The sequence below is a fragment of the Acartia tonsa genome, chromosome 4 (assembly GCF_053477335.1).
Source record: "Acartia tonsa isolate MP-2025a chromosome 4, ASM5347733v1, whole genome shotgun sequence".
Taxonomy (NCBI): Eukaryota; Metazoa; Arthropoda; class Copepoda; order Calanoida; family Acartiidae; genus Acartia; species Acartia tonsa.
In genome coordinates this window covers 19,978,992-19,998,088 of record NC_137263.1, presented here as the reverse complement: position 1 = coordinate 19,998,088, position 19,097 = coordinate 19,978,992, and the positions used below count along the sequence as shown (strand labels likewise).

Genomic DNA, 19,097 nt, shown 5'->3' with positions numbered 1-19,097 from the left:
ATTCCAGTAATATAGAGGTCAGGTTTTCTGCCAGGGATTAGGCATAAGACAATTGATCAAAAATTTATATTTCGTCCCAACTCTTATGAAAAAATTATGTCTTTGAAGTTTGGTAGCAGATAAATATTGACGGGAAGCTAGGGTGGGGGACCATGGCTAATCTGACCGTCTTTTTCTTCCCTGGGTATTTTTTACCGAATTAAATTGATTTCATTCCAGAGAGTTTACCTTCACTTTTTACTGTTTGCTTCATTAAGTTTCGACTAGGGCTCGGCCGCGTCCAAGCCTTAAATTTAAACCCATTTGTATGCTTTTTTTTAAAGGGATTGCCATATTTTGGTCAGGTTTAGACTTTCAGCTAATTAAATTTTGAAATTGTAAAAGGTTGTTTTCTATAAGATTTACAGGCGGCAGACGCGCGGCTGCTGAGCCCTGATTTTAACCCATCCTAGCCAATTCTTATATAAAATTTAAAAACTAGAATAATTAAGAAATACAGGGACTTGTATATGGAAGATTAATTATAAGATTTGATCAGAATTAAATTCTAAGATAGTTTCAAAATGTTTAGGGATATTTTTTTGTTAATCTTCCGTTGAATTGGTCCCTTGGTTTGAATTCAAATGCTTTACTTGAATAATGATGTCATAAAAACATCAATACCTAATTTTATATCATTTTCTGTATTAAAGCTAGACTGCTTAGATTTTCTCGACACCCAGCTTATAAAAGAACTATTATTTTGTATTACAATCCTAACTTATTCTGATATACCTTTCAAAACTTTCTTAATTAATGTCCAAATTATCTTTAGTCACAAAGTTGGGGCTATGCAAAAATTGATGCACATTTTCACTGTAGTCAATTTTTTGCACACAGCAAAATTGTAAAAAGATTTGGCCAATAATGGTTAAATTTGCATGAAAAGTTTGTCGTCCGATGTAATCTTGTGTATTAACAACCAAACCTTATGATGACCTTGCAATTAATGAATGTTTTTATTGCTGTTTATTTTTTTGCTTCTTACTCTTTGCAATTCATGTCCAATTCGATGGTTATGGACACGGACAGGTTTTATGCCATTTTAAATGATTTTTTTTTTTGGGGGGGGGTTATATTTTCTAGGGGCGATTTATCTTGAGAAGGTGGAGGTACCCTCCCGTAATATAGTTAAAAACCTTACCAGGAGAAGATACATTTTAAAAGAGAACCATTCTGGTTCAGCGGGTTTCAAGATAATTCTGTAAAGATAAACAGACACAGTTCCTGTTACTTTTATATAAGGATTTGCAATTCTAAGGATATAATAATATGGTAATGGATAATATGATTATCATCGCCTACAGACATCAATTTTCACTTTTTAAATAATGGATCGACTAAAATCTAATAGGAAAAAATCAAATGATGTCAAACAGAAAAATACAGCTAGGTACCTAATGATCTTTGTGTAACACCTTACTAGGTACCTAATTACAAAAATTCAATTTTCCTCAAAATAAGATATAACCTTGGAATGCAATTTACAACCGATATTTTCATCCTTTCTTAAGAGTACACTTTAATTAGAGAATTACACCATTATCTTCTTAATCACCTTTACTGATAAAAAAGTGGATTCTGGTGGCTTAAAATTGCTTGCAGTCACAGTATGTTTCAAACTAGAACAGACAATAGATAGTACATAATTTGGAGGAACTTTGGTCCTTAGGATCCATTTTAATTGTCAATTTTACTTTCTTCTGCATTCTTCCGGGTTTTAGAAGAAATAAATGGTCTTACAAGCAAAAAACAAAGGATATTTAAGTGATTATTTATATTTATTATGTAAGGTTCTCAGCCATACTGAAAAATCTTGTATATAATCGTATTACAAACTGTTTTCCACGAAAATTAAAGTAAAAATTATAAAATTTATACCAGTTCTGTTAGCCTTGTTGGATATCGGCCTCTTGGGGCTAACAAAACTGGTTTTAATCTTATATTTTTTATTTCAATATCTACGGAAAGCTGTTTATAATACGATGTGATAATTACCTATTCCCTTATCTTCCCCTACCATAATGATCCAGATTAAAAATGACGCACACAAAGATGGTCAATCAGCCCTTAAGGAAAATAGTTTTTGCATAGTATAAATGTAATTTTCGTATTACAACGTTAAAACATTTTTCTTCATTTATTAAATAATTTTTCTTTAAAAAATAAATTCTCATTCATACGTTTTTATCCACTAAACATCGAGCTAACAAATGGTATTGTAATTTATTTGCCTTACTGTCTATAAATAACTTTCTATCTCTACATTTTTTTTGGTTTTGTACATCATATGATTATTATTACATAGAAGTGATGGAAGGCATAATAGTTATTTCTCGCATCGTATTATACGCCGTATTATACAAAGCGATGAATAAATATTCCAGTACAGCTATTGCTCTGATTACGATGATATACATGATTTTTTAGTTTGGCCGAGAACTGGTTCTAATCCAGCGGATATTAATCGTTTTAGAAGCCATCTTAGATTAAATATTATTTACACAAAGGAATTTTTATGTCTACATTAAAATCTGTGTTTACAAAACTGGAATTTAATCTCCTTTGATATCCTATTCAAGTGTTATTAGAGTTTTCAATTTTATTCCTTTTTCCTGCAAAAATTACAACAAATAATCAAATTTATACCAGAGATAAAGGGGACAATGGGCTGTTTATTACACTAGTTCCCAAAGTTTTATAGTAACATTTTCTTCTTCTATGGCTTTGCAACTTTGGGGACTTTAGTGAATATTGATTGGTTGTTTCATTAAATTGAGTGTTCAAACGTTTCAACCAATAATTTTAATCTACAGAAAGGTTAATTTTATGTTTTTTCATTGGGGATGTACCTCAATTTATCGGCTATTGTCCTATCCCTTTAGATCTCTGAATTTACACATACATACACACATTCAGCTTTTGAATTTGGTTAATTCAATAAGGAAATAGGAAACTTGTAGACAAAAATTTGACTGATTATCTAACTTATTCAGATACAACTTAATCAGGGACCTAAAGGGATAAGATAATGGCCGACAAAAATACCCCTCCTGTAGCTTACAATTAGTGGTTGAAACGTTTGACACTCAACAAAATGAACCAACCATTAAAAATTCAATAAAAGTCTCCAAAGGTGTTAAGCCAACAAATAAGAAAATGATAATATAAGACTTTAGGGACTAGTGCAATAAACAGCCCAATGTCCCCTCCCCCTCTGCAACTTAATATTTGCACACCAGAACAGGTAAATTAGTCTCAAATAAACAAAACAGTAAATAGAAGGAAATTAGGGCACCCCTCAATAACCACCACCCCCACCCTCTCCCCACATTAGAATTAGTTGGATTGTAACTTTGGGGTGAAGAATAAAAACATTTAGATACATGAATGGATTTCTGTGCAGTGGAAGAGCTTATTTTTTGTTTTATTAAAAAGATTTTTATAGTCATGTACATTGTACAAGAAATGTATATTGTTTGATTATATAAGATGGTGACAAAAGAGTCGGTCTTCGTTAAAAAGGGACAAAGAAGGTTTTGAAAAGGCATTTGTCTATCTGTTTGGCTTATGATTTTTATTATTTTTTATTTCCTATTATCAAACCTATCCTATTGTCTGAAGCTTAAGATCTCAATAACAGATTGCCAGATTTTTTAATAAGCTTTCCTAATTTAATAGCTATCAAACATGTACCTAACTTGTGAAGGTGTCAACTTGATGAACCAAGTGCAAGCTGCCTCAATTTTAAACTTTGATAATTGATTTTAAAGTTTTTGATTGACATCTGTTTGTTGACAACCCAGACTAATCTAATGAAAACGGAATATGTTGGCTGAATTCGCATCCTAGTTCCAAATAAACTCAATTTTCCTCATATTTCTAAAAGCATTCAAGGATCTAAAGGATTAGGACAATAGCCGATAATGATGATACATAAAATTACCCCTTCTGTAGATTACAAATTAGTTTTTAAAATGTTTGATCACTCAATTTAATGAACCAAACAATCAAAATATCTTACCAGCCCCTAAAGTTTTTAAGCCAACGAAAAAGAAAACGTTATAAACTTTGGGGACTAGTGTAATAAACAACCAATGGTCCCCTCCCTCCCTGGAAAACGATGCTTTTTAAGATATATGGAAAGTCCGCACGAAAGATCTGCTTGTAAAAAAGGACATTTTTATCGGGCTTAAACTATGTGTAAGATCATTACAATGATGTTACGGTATAACATAGAAGCATAGTAATTCTATAATCATTATATGGTCATTGGTCACTATTAAGACACAATTAACTTTTAATATTTTTTTCACCTAATTTGTTAACGATAAAGGCATTTGATTTATATTAACTTGATCTTTACAAATAGGTTTTTAAGATGTTAAAATTTATTTTAATCGGGTATTTGATCAAACATCTAACAAATATTAATTTGAATGCTAAACTTCTAATGCTGAATCTACTTTAAATATTGACTATTCTAAATTAAATCTGCTTAAATAAAAAAATCCTGCATTAATAAGTAGAAAATAATTTGTAAAATATCCGTCTTCTACAAACTTTTAATTCCAGAGTTTGTATTGAACCCACTTTTTAAAAAAAAGCTTGTGGATAAAACGAAATTTTATTTCTAGCTTAATGAGTTGTAATTTTAATTGTAAAAGTTTCAGTTACTGTACAGTAAGCTGTGTTAAAAAGTTTTATTTACCTAAAACTAGTTTAGAATTGTTCAGCTAAAATTGTGTACATAAAGTTTTTATCAACTCTACCAGCGTAGCCTATGAAACTTGGGGTTATTCTGACACTTTCATTCATTTTTTTAAATTAGCATTATCTTTTGGGTCTTCAGTTTCACAAAAATTTCAATATAATCTTTTTTAAGAGCCTTAACAATATTTTTAAGTATGATTGGATGCAGGCTTATATTCAAAGATTTTGAACTAGGTCATTGTCTTTTTTGACAATTTCATAGCTGACAAAGTCTGAAATAAGACCTAATTATATAGCTAAGAACTAAAAATACGAAAACTCTAGAAAAATATATCACTGTAGCAAATTCTTTTACAATTTTGTCCATCTGAGAAACAGAAAGATATAGCACCTTATGATTGTTTCAAATCAAGAGCCTATAAATTCCACTTAAGTACAAGAATTAAAGTTTAAACTGAGTTCAGAATGAATTAAAATTATTTCCGTGTCACTCCTAAGTAAGTAATGTACAGAAGAAGTTGAGAGGCAGATAATAGTGAGGTACTTCAGTGGACTGAAGTGGATAAAAGTTCCTACTTTTCAACACAACTCCTGATATGATTATTATTAAGATGAAATAGACGACTAAATCAACCTTAGGAAGTAGTAGTAAGCTCATAACTTTACTGGATAAAGTTCAGCTCTTCAACTCAACCCATATAGATAATAAAACAGAACAGAATACCATACACTCCAGTAAATAATTGTTTACTCATAACCTTACTAAATAAAGTTTAGCTGTCCAACCGATATATAATTTAAATAAAACAGATAAGCTCTTGTAAATAATAATTCACTCATAATCCTTACTGGATAAAGTTTAGCTGTGCAACCAATATAGAAATTGCAATACTCAAGTAAACTCATTCAACAGCTACAGTTCAACCAAAAAAATAATCTAATATTATCTCAAGATTACTTCAAATATCATTTTGTTGATTTTATAGTGCAGAAAATAAGCTTTTGATTGTTTTCAAAAGATTCATCTTTATTAAAGAGACCAAAAAATTTATGTTTGGCTAGTTTTTTAGAATTTATTTTCATAATTTCCTTGGAGGGAGGGGACATTGGGGTGTTTATTACACTAGTCCCAAAAGTCTTATGATTACGTTTTTCTATTTCTTGGATTAACAACCTTGGGGAATAATAATGCATTTTAATTGGTTGATTTATTTAGTTGAGTGTCTATACGTTTCAATCACTAATTTTAATATACAAAATTAGTAATTTTGTGTATCATCATTGGGGATATACATCAATTTATCAGCCATTGTCTTATCCCTTTAGACTTCTGATTTGCAATTCATAAGGTGATTAGTTTGATTTATAATTATGGACAGAATCGTTCTTGATTAAGTTTAAAAGAAATAATTTTATATTTTAAGAAGAGTTTGTGTAAAATATGCAGATTAAAGTATTGCACTCCCATCACAAACTAATTTTATCATAAGATTGATAAATTATTACTCTCTCAATCCAGAGAGAGAGGGGACAATGGGCTGTTTATTACACTAGTCCCCAAAGTTTTATAATACAGTTTTCTAATTCGTCGGCTTAACAACTTTGGGGACTTTAGTGAATTTTGATTGGTTGTTTTATTAACTTGAGTGTTCAAATGTTTCAACCACTAAACTTACGCTACATATGGGGTAATTTTGTGTTTCATCATTGGGGTTGTATATAAATTTATCGGCCATTGTATTATCCCTTTAGGTTCCTGCTCTCGCTCACACCATAGTATGTATTTCTTTCGTTTATTAAACAAGGATGACAACATATATAAAAAGCCAAGCTATACTAATCAAGAAATTTAATTTATTAACAATGATTTACCTATTTGCCTAAACCAAAATTCCATATACCTTTTCCATAACTTTAATAATACAAGATAATTAGAACAGCTCGAAAATAGTACTGCGTTTTGTTAAATTCCACGTAGCGTTATAGCTCCCCGCACGGCTAGAAATATCTTGTTGACATAAATTACGGAGAAGGGATTTTGTATTCCAAAATTGGCTTTGAGTAAAATCACCAACTCAATACTTTGATCTCATATTTATTATTTTCTGAATATTTACTAAAATATTTCGCTGGCTTTTCATTGTTAAAAAGTTGATTTTCAATATTGTGTCTTAATTCTAAATTACATACTTTGAAGAAAAATAATTAAAATACGTTTTTGTTTTAGGTTGAGTACAGGAAGCAACACTCGAACTTGTTACGCCAGGACTGGATATCTGGGATTCCTACGCAGAACTCAGTCAATTGGCTGCGATGGAGGTAGGCAATATTCATTTAAGACCATTGATATTTTTGTCAAGAATAAATGGGAAAGTTTATCCACTACTACTCCACTAGAGCCCTTTAGGGACATCTAACTTTCAATTTTAGTTCAACTTAAAAAAATACATTAGGAGGGGGGTCCCTGGTAATTTTTTATTGTGAGGGTGTTGGTACCCTCCCCTATTATAGTGTGTGCCTAACCTAGAAGTATATCCACTGTAAAGGAGAACCATATCGGCCAAGCGAATAGCAAGACCCTAAGCTACAGACGGAGCCATTTTTCATAAAGATATAGACCAAGTCATTTTGCATTATGTCAGAAAAAAATAAATTACAGTGTAATGTAAATGTTAAAATTTTAACAAATGAAAATATTATGGGAATTAGAGTATTAAATATATTATAAACTAAAATTAAATGTAGAAACTATCTATAATACAAAGTAGAACGATGTCTGTCTGTCCGTCTGTCTGTCTGTCCCTTAAGATCTCGGTAACCACTGAACCGATCGGATTCTACTCTTCAGGGTATCTACCTATTGGTCCTGTGGTGGTTTTAAGCTATTTTCTTCGGGGGTGGGACACCCCCAACCCCCCCAAAAACCAAAAAATTCCCCCCCCCATTTTTTTTTTTTTTTTTTTTTTTTTTTCATGAGATTTCCATGGACCTTTACGATTTTCGCCATCATTTTTTTTTATCACCTCTTGGGGCAAAGCCCCTAGAGGCTAGGGGCGAAGCCGCTAGTTTTATTGTATAGTACTAGGTATTTTTATGAAGCGAAAGATAATAATTTTATGTATTAATAATAATATAGCTGACAGTCTCTATCAGATGTCAACATAAAAGTTATTTTTAATATTATTAAAGATTTATTATAAAAACAATGCATCTTAAGAATGGTCCATTTTGATGCAATACTTGCTACTATCGGATACTGGGGAAAGGGGGGGATTTTTTGTCGGGTGGTTAGAAGTCGACCAACCCTCATTAATTTTTGTTTATTAAAACAATTTGAGAGGGGGGAGGTCATTTTTTTAGAGGTGATTTCTCTTGGGAGGGTGGCGAAACCTTCCCCCAAAGAAAGGATATAAACCTTCCCAGGATCTATGAGAAGCTACATTATAAAGGAGAACCATATACGTCCAGCTAATAGCCTGTATGCTATTATCGTATCTTTGCAAATTTTTTTTGAAAACATCCATTTCGTTTTAAAGGGGATATACAATTTTTACAGCGTATCCTTTAATTTTTTATAATTTTTGTACCTTAAAGTATTTATTTTTATAAAATAAAAAAAATAAAAACTGCATCCTTAGGGTAGTGCGGGGTTAATGCGGTAGGGGGGTCTAATTCCGGTCACTCGACCAACTTTTTTAAAACCGTTTTTTAACGTTTGCGAGTTATCTTCAGAAAAGCAAAGTTGTAGTTTATTGCCTATACTTTCATTTCTTTTTTAGCAAATTTTTGTCAGATCACTCCTTCTATGATTTTTTTGCCCTTAAAAAGTTGCAAAAAATTTGCAAAAAAAAAATTTCAAAATAGGCCATGTTCAATCTAAAATTGTGAAAAAATGGTAAGTCCTATCGACCCCTGGGTTTTTGTAAAATGAAAGATATGGCATTCATTTATCGTTTGCAATTGGAGGCGTTGTTCTAACTTGATTTTTTCCTAATTTTTTTTTCGTCTCAAAAAAAGGGTCTATTCCGGTCACTTTTTTTTTACTTTTTTTTATTACTGTATTTATAAATGTATAATACCCTAATTTTTTTTTAGGTGATCTGGAAGCATGAACAACCCAAATGCATGACCTAAGCTTTAATCATTGCCTTGCCTGTTGTGTGATGTACATTACTAGTCATTTTACTGCTTGTATTATGTCATGTTTTGTTGCCTAAGCTTTTCAATTTGTAAAGACATTAAAAATTTTTCAGACACATTTTTATAGTAATGGGAAGAGTATATCACCCAAAGGAACGCCTTAAATATTTGCCAGAAGATGTATCAGCTGCATTGGCTCATGTAAGAAGGGGTATGTCTATTAGAAAGACCGCTAGAAGATTTAAAAAATTCCATATGAAACCCTTGCATCTTTTTCGTATAAGAGGGTGTTCGCGATTTTTGCGCGGTTTGGATTTTTTATGTCAAATCGGCTAGGATTAAGCTAGAAAGGTGTTTAAGGTGTCTTTAGAAAGCTCTTTGCATGTCCTAACAAAAACTCCCCAGGATATGGGTTCTATCTCCAAGATTTAGAGTACATATTCAAGATTTTGTAATTTCAAAATTCCTGTTGCATAAAATGTGTTGAAATATTAGAGTTAGACCCCATATCATTTGGAGTTAATTGTCAGGCATGTAATTCTGCATCTTTAGACACCTTAACCACCCTTGTAGGTCAATCCTAGCCAATTTGAGACAAGAAAAAATGTATCAAAAACTGCTGTCAAAACTGGCAGGATTTTTAAAGTTAAAATTTTTTTTGGAAAAAATCACTTTTTTCAAGAAATTCCAAGACCTGCGAATCAGAAATTGCCTCTAATTTATGTATAAAGCTTAAAAAAACCTAATCATATAATAAAAAGTATGATTTTTTTTAAAAAGTTTGCATGAAAAAATCGATGTTTTTTTTGCGATTTTACCGACTTTTTTAAAATGGGCAAAATGTGGTCAAAAACTTTTCTGATCTGCATGCGACTAGTACTGTTAGAAAGCTAATGACCTCAGCTTTCTACTCATAGTTTAAAATGTTAAAAAAAAATATTCTAAGGGGGTGTTCCACCCCCCCAAAGTCAACTGACCGAAATAGCCCCACCGGTGGGGTTATTCCGGTATAGGCCAACCGCCGCCCTTAAAACCGATTTTTGACCGACTTCTAGTTGCGAGATCTTAACGGGACCAAGACAGGCTTCTTCGTTATTGCCATATCTTTCATTTGCACTCTTAAAAACAGAAAAGATTTTGGGAAGTATGTTCTTTTTTAAGTTGAAGCAAAAAATTGACCGGAATAACCCCGCACTACCCTACAAAATATTAAGGAATTAATTCTTAATAGGTAATATTAATGGATTTATTATTACTTGGATCTTAATCCAGATTACCATATACTCTAATAAAGTGAAACTTGTAGCTGGTTAAAACAATGATCCCATCAATCCATTCCATTTACCCCATCCCTTTCCCCTTCCCTTCTACTGGATGAACAAACTGACAAATAAGTGATATCCATGTTAGCAACCTAAATTGACGACAATTTTCCTCCTGCCATAATATTCACGTATTTTCTAAAAAACCTAATCATATAATAAAAAGTATGATTTTTTTAAAAAGTTTGCATGAAAAAATCGATGTTTTTTTTGCGATTTTACCGACTTTTTTAAAATGGGCAAAATGTGGTCAAAAATTTTTCTGATCTGCATGCGACTAGTACTGTTAGAAAGCTAATGACCTCAGCTTTCTACTCATAGTTTAAAATGTTAAAAAAAAATATTCTAAGGGGGTGTTCCACCCCCCCAAAGTCAACTGACCGAAATAGCCCCACCGGTGGGGTTATTCCGGTATAGGCCAACCGCCGCCCTTAAAACCGATTTTTGACCGACTTCTAGTTGCGAGATCTTAACGGGACCAAGACAGGCTTCTTCGTTATTGCCATATCTTTCATTTGCACTCTTAAAAACAGAAAAGATTTTGGGAAGTATGTTCTTTTTTAAGTTGAAGCAAAAAATTGACCGGAATAACCCCGCACTACCCTACAAAATATTAAGGAATTAATTCTTAATAGGTAATATTAATGGATTTATTATTACTTGGATCTTAATCCAGATTACCATATACTCTAATAAAGTGAAACTTGTAGCTGGTTAAAACAATGATCCCATCAATCCATTCCATTTACCCCATCCCTTTCCCCTTCCCTTCTACTGGATGAACAAACTGACAAATAAGTGATATCCATGTTAGCAACCTAAATTGACGACAATTTTCCTCCTGCCATAATATTCACGTATTTTCTATAGCCGTTTTTATCATCTTTGTATCTTAAAGTATTTGTTTTTATGAAAGAAAAATTAAAAATGCATCCTTACAAAATATTAATAAAATAATAACCAATTGCGCCAATATTCTAGGGAAACTGTAATTAAATGGTCAGAAAGGGCTAGATTAATAGCTTAAAACCATCCCAGGACTCGAATATGAAAATGAAATAGCCTAAAACCATCACAGAACTAACTTAAAATAGAGAATCTATGAAGCTTACTTAAAATAAAGAACACAATCAGTTCAGAAGTAATTGAGATATTAAGCTTCATTCAAAAACCCTTTTTAATTTATATAATGGATAATATTTTCTAGAGCAACATGATGCAGTATTTGTTGTTGGTGCACTGGATGAGACCATGATGCTACGCGGTATGAGATATCATCCTATAGACATTGAAAATTCAGTTCTCAGATCACATAAGAAAATTGCTGAATGGTAAGCTTGCTAAATTTGTGTAGTTTTAAAAGAGGTGGTGTTTTATGTTTGCAGTAGACACATAGAAAGGGGGGGGGGTCAGAGATCTAAAGAGTTAAGACAATAGACGATGAATTTATTTACATCCCCAATGATGATTTACAAACATAATACTTATCAAAATTCAATAAAAGTCCCCTAAGTATTTGAGCAAACGAATAAGAAAACATTATTAAAAAAATCCTGGGGATTAGTGTAATAAACAGTCTTATATGTCCCCCCTCTCTTTGAGGGAGATAGTTTTTTTGTCTTCTAACTTTTCATGATATATTTTGGTTTTATCATCCAAATCAATGATAGTTGTCAGCGGTAGTGAGACCCTACTTTCTATAATTAATAGACAAAAATGTGTGTGTGTGTATGTGTGTGTGTGTGTATGTGTGTGTGTATGTATGTGTGTGTGTGTGTGTGTGTGTGTGTGTGTTTGTGTGTGTGTATAATTGTTGTATAAATATTAATTGTTTCCATCTCGTCGCTTCACAATATAATTACAAATTCAAGGTATATTAATTAGAGGCATTCATTTTCATTCCACACACACACACACACACATTACAATTCTTAGACTGCAATAAAATAAGTTTTCTTTTAAAGGAATAAAAAACAACCCATCTTTAAAAGTCGGCTTTCCTAGTTTCTTTTTAGTTTTAAAAGAAAAAGTTTTGGCATCCTTTCATGAAGGAAAGTCAAGTAAGTATACAGCTGCAGAGACTAGCATGAATTTGAAAATATTAATGGGCGAACTCTCTTGGGAGGATCGTGGTACCGTCCGGTCCCCAAATTAGCTATAGACCTTTCCAGGACCTATGACAAGATACACTGTAAAGGTGAACCACAGCCATCCATTCTTTAGCGAGATCCTTCGGTACACACACACAGACAGACATACAGAGATTGTTTCATACCTGACAAAATTTTCCAGTTATAGAGTTATAAGAATTTGTTTTTGTCTAGTGCCGTGTTCACCTGGACGAACCTTCTGGTGGTTGTTGCTGAGCTGGATGGAGGAGAGAATGAAGCACTGGACCTTGTCCCACTAGTCACTAATATAGTCCTGGAGGTAACCTAAAACAAATTAGTTCGAAAATAGTTTATCGAATCGCACTATAGACAGCTTTCCGCATGTATTAAAATGAAAAATTAGAAGATTAAAACCAGTTTGTTTTATTATTTTTATTTTATTATTATTCGTAGAAAATTTTCTATACATGATTTTTCAGTATGAGTGTAAACTGGTTCTAATCAGCGGATATTAATCTGTTTCGAAGCCATACTGAAAAAAATATTCGTGAAGTTTTCGAGATTTGGGAGCGCAAAGCGTATTAGTAATGTCAACCTTTTTTTCTTCAAAATATTATTTTATATTTATTTGCTTATTGGCTATAACGTATTCATGCCTTTTAATATTTAATAGCAACTATTATTTTTTTTATAGTTTTAACACTTTTAAAATTTTTTTTTTCTTTTAATTGCCGGGGCCTGTAAAATTAATAGTTAGGAGTCGATAGAATGTCTTGGCCATTAAACAGTCTTAAACACATATCTTAGATAAGACTTATAGATAAAGGTATTGAAATAAAAAGATTGGATGTATCTCAACAAGAAATTATATATAGTTTTGTAAAGTTGAAAGTAGAATAGTTCAAGGAATTACCTCCTTTAGAGATTATTAGCAAAAAATACTTGTAATTTCACTACTATAATGTAACGAGTAATTTTTTCTCGTATTTACAATTTTGTCAAATGCGCTTACTAAGTCAAACTGTTCTTAATCATGACCAAATGTATATTTATGAGATTGTCATTAAGAACAGTTTGACTTAATAAGTGCATTTGAATAAACGCTAAGGCACAACTTTACGGAAAATACGCGAAAAAAAGACCCCCATTTTGATATTTTCACTTTTAGTTAGCAATTTTTTAAAGCAAAGATTAATTTTAGGATCACCAGTTAATAGTTGGAATAGTTGTGATAGCAGATCCTGGAACGGTTCCAATTAATTCCAGGTAAACTTTTTCTTTGGATCAAGTAGTTTATGGTTTGCTTGTGCTACATGATGATAGGACTTCCAGACAAAGGTCCTAAGAATGTGGGATCTTTGTCAGTGATCTAAATGGATAAGACCTTGGCCTACAAAGTGATGTACATCTCCAATGATGTTACACACAATTACCCCTTCTGTAGATGACATATAGCGGTTAAATGTTTGGACACTTAATTTAATGAACCAACCAATCAAAATTCAATAAAAGTCCCTAAAGTTGTAAAGCCATTGATTAAGAAAACGTTATTATAAAACTTTGGGGACTAGTGTATGAAACTGGCCAATGTCTCCTCCCTCCATGAGATTATGGGATTATTGTATTCCCTATGATAATTGTTGTGCTTCGTAACTGAACTTTTGTGCAACTTGTATCTTAAAACGTTGATATAAACTTTTTAATCATATAATGAGTGATCCTTCACCTTTTACTTGAGATTGCACAGCCTCAGCTGTACCCTCTCAATATAAACTCTAGCTCAAGTACGCGGGAAACAAAAAACTTGATGGAAAATTCTTTTGCAAATAAAATTGAGAAGTTTGTAATTTTGTTGCCATCTTGCTGATATGTACTTAGTGCCTGCAATGTCTTAAGAAAGTTTACATATAGGTTCAGTATTGCTAACATGTTCTTGTTCATAGACCCCTCTAGATCCCGTAACAAGATACTTGACCAATATCTGAGAACTATATTAGCAACCTAGATTGAAGACAAAATTCCCCTGTTGCAATATCCACGTATTCTATATCAATGGATATGATATTTCTTGTATCTTACACCAAATTTTCATGTTTTCCAATGAAGTGAAAAACGCAGCGGGCTAAAATTACGATTCTTAAAAATTAAAATTTACCCCATCCCCTACCCTCTAATTGGATTAACGAACTGACCAATAAATGATGTCCATCTTAGCAACCTAAATTGACAGAATTTTTCCCCCTGCTATAATATCAACGTATATTATATATAGGAGCCGTGGAGCCGCCATATTTTGCTGTAGCCGGAGCCGTAATTTTCGTTAAAAAACGGCTCCGGCTCCGGACTAGATAAATAAAGAATTTTTTTTTATAAATTATAATTTGGTAACTCTGTTTTGTCATGTGAAAATGTCCCTATTAAGTTTTTCAAGTCCATTTTTATCAAAAATTGAAGTTTTAAAACCTCTAAAAGTCAAAAATAGACGTGGGAAAAAAATATGTCGTCGGAGCCGGAGCCGCACCAAAATCAAACTCCGCAACGCTGATTATATATTCATTAAGCAGACATTCACAATTTTATCACAATTGTTTTGATTTTCAGAGGTGAGAAACAACGGATGCACTTGCGAGATGGTTTCCTAGCGGATCAACTAGACCCAATCTACGTGGCATACAACATGTAAAACACACAAAACAATAAAATTACATTTCTAACTGTGAAAAGTCTTGTTCTTGTTGTTTATTTTTGTAGCTGGATCCTTTCTATCAGAACAGAGAACTTGGATCCACGTGGCAAATATTTACAAATTAATAATCAAAAAAAGTGAAAATTTTATCAGTAATTTTTTTTTTGTAGATTGATTGATGCTCATTGTAATCAATTTTAAAATGTATGGATTATTTAGATAAATGTTGATTTCTATAAAGACATCCATTTTAGTTTTTAGTTTAGTTTATAAAAAAAGTAAGCGATACATTTTTAATTGTTAGACGAGTTTAAATGTTCATTCCAAATTAGATATTTATGTAATTTACTTTAGTTAGGATATTAATTAATATATTGGCAATTTAGCATAATATTGCTTCATGTTTAAAACTGCTTATAAATTTATTATGAATCTTTTTCTTCTTTAAAGAATCTTTCTTTATAATATCACAAAAGAAAACAAATTTTTTTACGTAATTTGGTATTGATTTTTAATATATAAGAATTTAAAAAAGAAAATACCACAGTACTTGTTTTTCTACTTAGATGATATATAAATTTTATTCCATTTAATTCATACAATTTAAAGATTTTTTGTGATTTTCTTTAGAATTTCAATAATATTTTACAATATTAAATTTGTTTAATTGTGATTTTCAAAATGAATCTTTTTAGTTACCTAATTCACAAAATTTTTATTGGATGCTACATTTTATAGAAAAAAATTTAAAAATCAGCATAAAAACTTTTAGAGAGCCATTTTGAGCTGCAGTTTGCTTATTAGAATTTGAATGTTTACATATATTGATCTCATAAAATTGAAACTGTTTGTCTACAGCTTTAAATTATAATTGTTTTTTTTCTTTAGTAGGGACAGAGAGATAAGAAATGTAATAGTTATTTATCGCATCGTATTATAGACAGCCTTCCGCGGATATTAAAGTTAAAACCTATAAGATTAAAACCAGTTATATTATTTTTATGGTTTTTATTTTAATATTCGTTGAAAATTGTCTTTAATACAATGCTATACATGATTTTCCAGTATGCCTGAGATCTGTTTCTAATCCAGCGGATAATAAGCGGGCTTGAAGCATATACTGGAAATTGGATTTATTATAATTTTCATTTCAGTCCATGATGTACACCACCTATCCTCAACAGAAAAATGCTTCAAAAATCAAGTAGTAAGATTTTGTAGCTGCTCTTCTTACAAGATATTTGGAATTGAAAAAAAATTCTTTTTTTAAGTAAACGCACAAGTTTTCATGACGGCCGTTTTTGTAATTTTAAGGCCAATATTTTGTTGATGAGAGATGTGTATTTTATCCCTTCTTGTGGTAGAGAGATCCCCAACTCTTTCTTTAGCAAGATATTAAAATCAGTTTGCTGGGTTATGCTTGAAATATTGTGTGCAAAACTTTAGGCGAGATTGTGTGTGTGTGTGTATGTGTGTTTTTATGTGTTTGTGTGTGTGTGTGTGTGTGTGAGTGTCTTTTTAGTTTGTGTATTTTGCACCATGTTGTGTGCAGAAGAAGTAAAGAATTAAAAACTGCAACGACTAAACTCCAATCCATATTTTATTATCTCTCCCAAAACTAACTTGTTTTCTTCTTACAAGGGATCAAACTGTAAGACATATTATTCTTCGAACCCTTTTCTTTTGCCTATATACATACATTTACCAAGAATTGTTCTTTTTATATTTTAACTATTATTGTAACTAACTTGCCTTTTTGTTTAACATTTTTTTAGATTTTTACAATTTTACCTTTTACCCCAAACTTTTATATAATAGCTTCATAATTACTATAAAACCTAATAAAATTGTTATGAAATTTTAGATTCTTGATTCTAGAGTTGATCTGTCATAATTTTTAAAAATCCAATTTACAAACATGCAGGGCTCGACAGCCGCGACTAAGCATCAAATTTAAACCCGTTTGGATGCTTTTAAACCTTTTTTTTGGAAAGAGAGATTGTCTAATTTTGTCAGGTTTAGAATTCCAGCTGGTTTTTTTAAATAATGATTTTCCTGAAGCTTACAGGCATCTGACGAACAGCTGCCGAGCCCTATAAATATGTAGTTATTATCAAATTATGACAAAACAACTCTGGAACCAGCTGAAAAGTTTAATATATAAATTTAAATAACGAAGATTTTTCATCGAAGATTTAAAACCCTTTATTAACCTCTACTATTGTAGTTTACATAATTTTGTATTATAGAATCACAACAAGTTTTTACTATTTCAACTTTATATGGGAATAAGACGAGCCAAATTATTCTCTGTGCTAAAACCACGACTTTTGTAAATAAAATAAAAAGATAGCAAAGTTAGATATATTATATATATGTAATGTATAAGAATATCAATGTTCAGTCCTTTAATTTAGTTATTTTAAAAAGTGAAATATTAATTTAGAAAGCTATATAAGAAATTGTTGTTTGCAATGTATTTAAAAATATTGAATAAATTTAATCCTATTGAACTTGTTTTATAATTATTAACTCCAGTCACCCATATGATATGCCAATGGATATATTAAATATGTTACACCAGATTTTCATGTTCTCTAATAAAGTAAAACATGTAGTGGGCTAAAATAACGTTTATTCAGTAGATGGTGATTGAAGGAGGGAATCATTATTTTAGCACACTGCAAGTTTCACTTGATTAGAGAACATGAAAATTTGGTTTAAGTTCCAAGTAATAATATATCCATGGTTGTAATACACTGCATATTTTTATGACGATGTGATGTATAGGAGGAAGTGTATGCACACCTCTGCTTGCAGAAAAAGAGTGAGGGGGCAGTTGGTTGTTTATTACACTAATCCCCAAAGTTTTCTTATTCGTTGGTTAAACATTTTTGGGGACTTTTATTGAATGATGTGTTCATAAGGTTGAGTGTCCAAACGTTTCAATCACTAATTGTAATCTACAGATGGAATAACTTTTTGTATTATCATTGGGGATATGCATTAATTTATTGGTCATTGTCTTATCCCTTTAGATCCCTGGGTTGCAGACGCAAATATATTGAAACTGGGGAATTGGGACTTGAGACTGCAAAAACTTTAAAACAGAACATGACACATAAGTTGATATATACAACATATATTTATAACAAGGATGGCAACATCCATAAAAGCGAGGCTCTGAAATAAAAAACGGTAGAAAAAACGAACTTGAACACTTGTAAAGAGTCAAAACTTGTTAAGCAGAATATAAATTCAACTTATTGCAAATTTGTGTAAATATAGTGTTTTGTTTTAGGGACATACTTACATTTTTAGTACTTGATTATAGAGACGCTACACTTAAAACTATTATACTTGGTTGTCCTAGGAATAATTGTTACAAAAAGCAGATTTCTAGAATAATTATATCTTACAAAAAGTATATGTATGGACTTTCTGGTATCTATTAAAGAGTTGCTCTATAGATCGTACATAGTTCTTACAGTAATCATCTTGCAATGTTTGAAATTGTGATGAACGGACGGACTAATAATTATAATCTAATTATAGACAAGCTTCGCTTTTAACAAAATGTTGCAGGAGATGAGGACCGGAGAGAGGCAAAAGGAGAGCTGTGATAGATGCGGTTTAAAACTATATTCATTTTGCATTTATTTTTCTTAAACTTGTACCAAGAACTTTGACATTTTTATTGGATTTTAAGAAAAGATTTACAATCATATTTTGATTTACAATTATTTGGCAAATATTTATTATACGTGATAAGGAATGACTTTAAGGACTAGATAATAAATGTATAAGTTTAAGTATAGATTATAATCCAGGCAATTACCTGCCCCGAGTGGCAGAGATCCAAAATGATTTAATTTTGTTATTATGGTTATCCTTTACAGTAAAGCTTCATATATGTCCAAAAAAGGTTTTTAACTATTTAAATAGAGGATACTTAAACCCCCAAAAGAAAAATCTACCCGGTAAAAATAACCACCAAAATTAATTTTACAATGCGCGCATAAAAGATCTAGTGTAGTTTTCATTAAAATTCTCATAATTAATCTTCATCCTGTATTACTTAATGAT

General features: G+C 31.3%; 1 protein-coding gene across 3 annotated transcripts in view; it reads left to right on the top strand.

Annotated features, from left to right (window-relative positions):
* DIP2 (disco-interacting protein 2) overlaps nucleotides 1-17,524 on the top strand; it is a 44,295-nt gene extending 26,771 nt beyond the window's left edge. Inside the window, exons 13-18 of one of the 3 annotated variants that reach the window (XR_013878445.1) lie at nucleotides 6,980-7,071; nucleotides 11,422-11,545; nucleotides 12,539-12,644; nucleotides 13,527-13,591; nucleotides 14,927-15,236; nucleotides 15,769-15,937. Coding sequence is in view for 1 of the 3 variants with exons in the window: in XM_080156824.1 (XP_080012950.1) it covers nucleotides 6,980-7,071; nucleotides 11,422-11,545; nucleotides 12,539-12,644; nucleotides 13,527-13,591; nucleotides 14,927-15,008 (469 nt within the window). In the remaining 2 variants the exon portion in view is untranslated. Of the gene's footprint in view, nucleotides 1-6,979; nucleotides 7,072-11,421; nucleotides 11,546-12,538; nucleotides 12,645-13,526; nucleotides 13,592-14,926 lie in introns of all 3 variants that reach the window. The other 2 variants (XR_013878446.1, XM_080156824.1) reach the window with 2 other exon arrangements.
* Nucleotides 17,525-19,097: the final 1,573 nt, after the last annotated feature.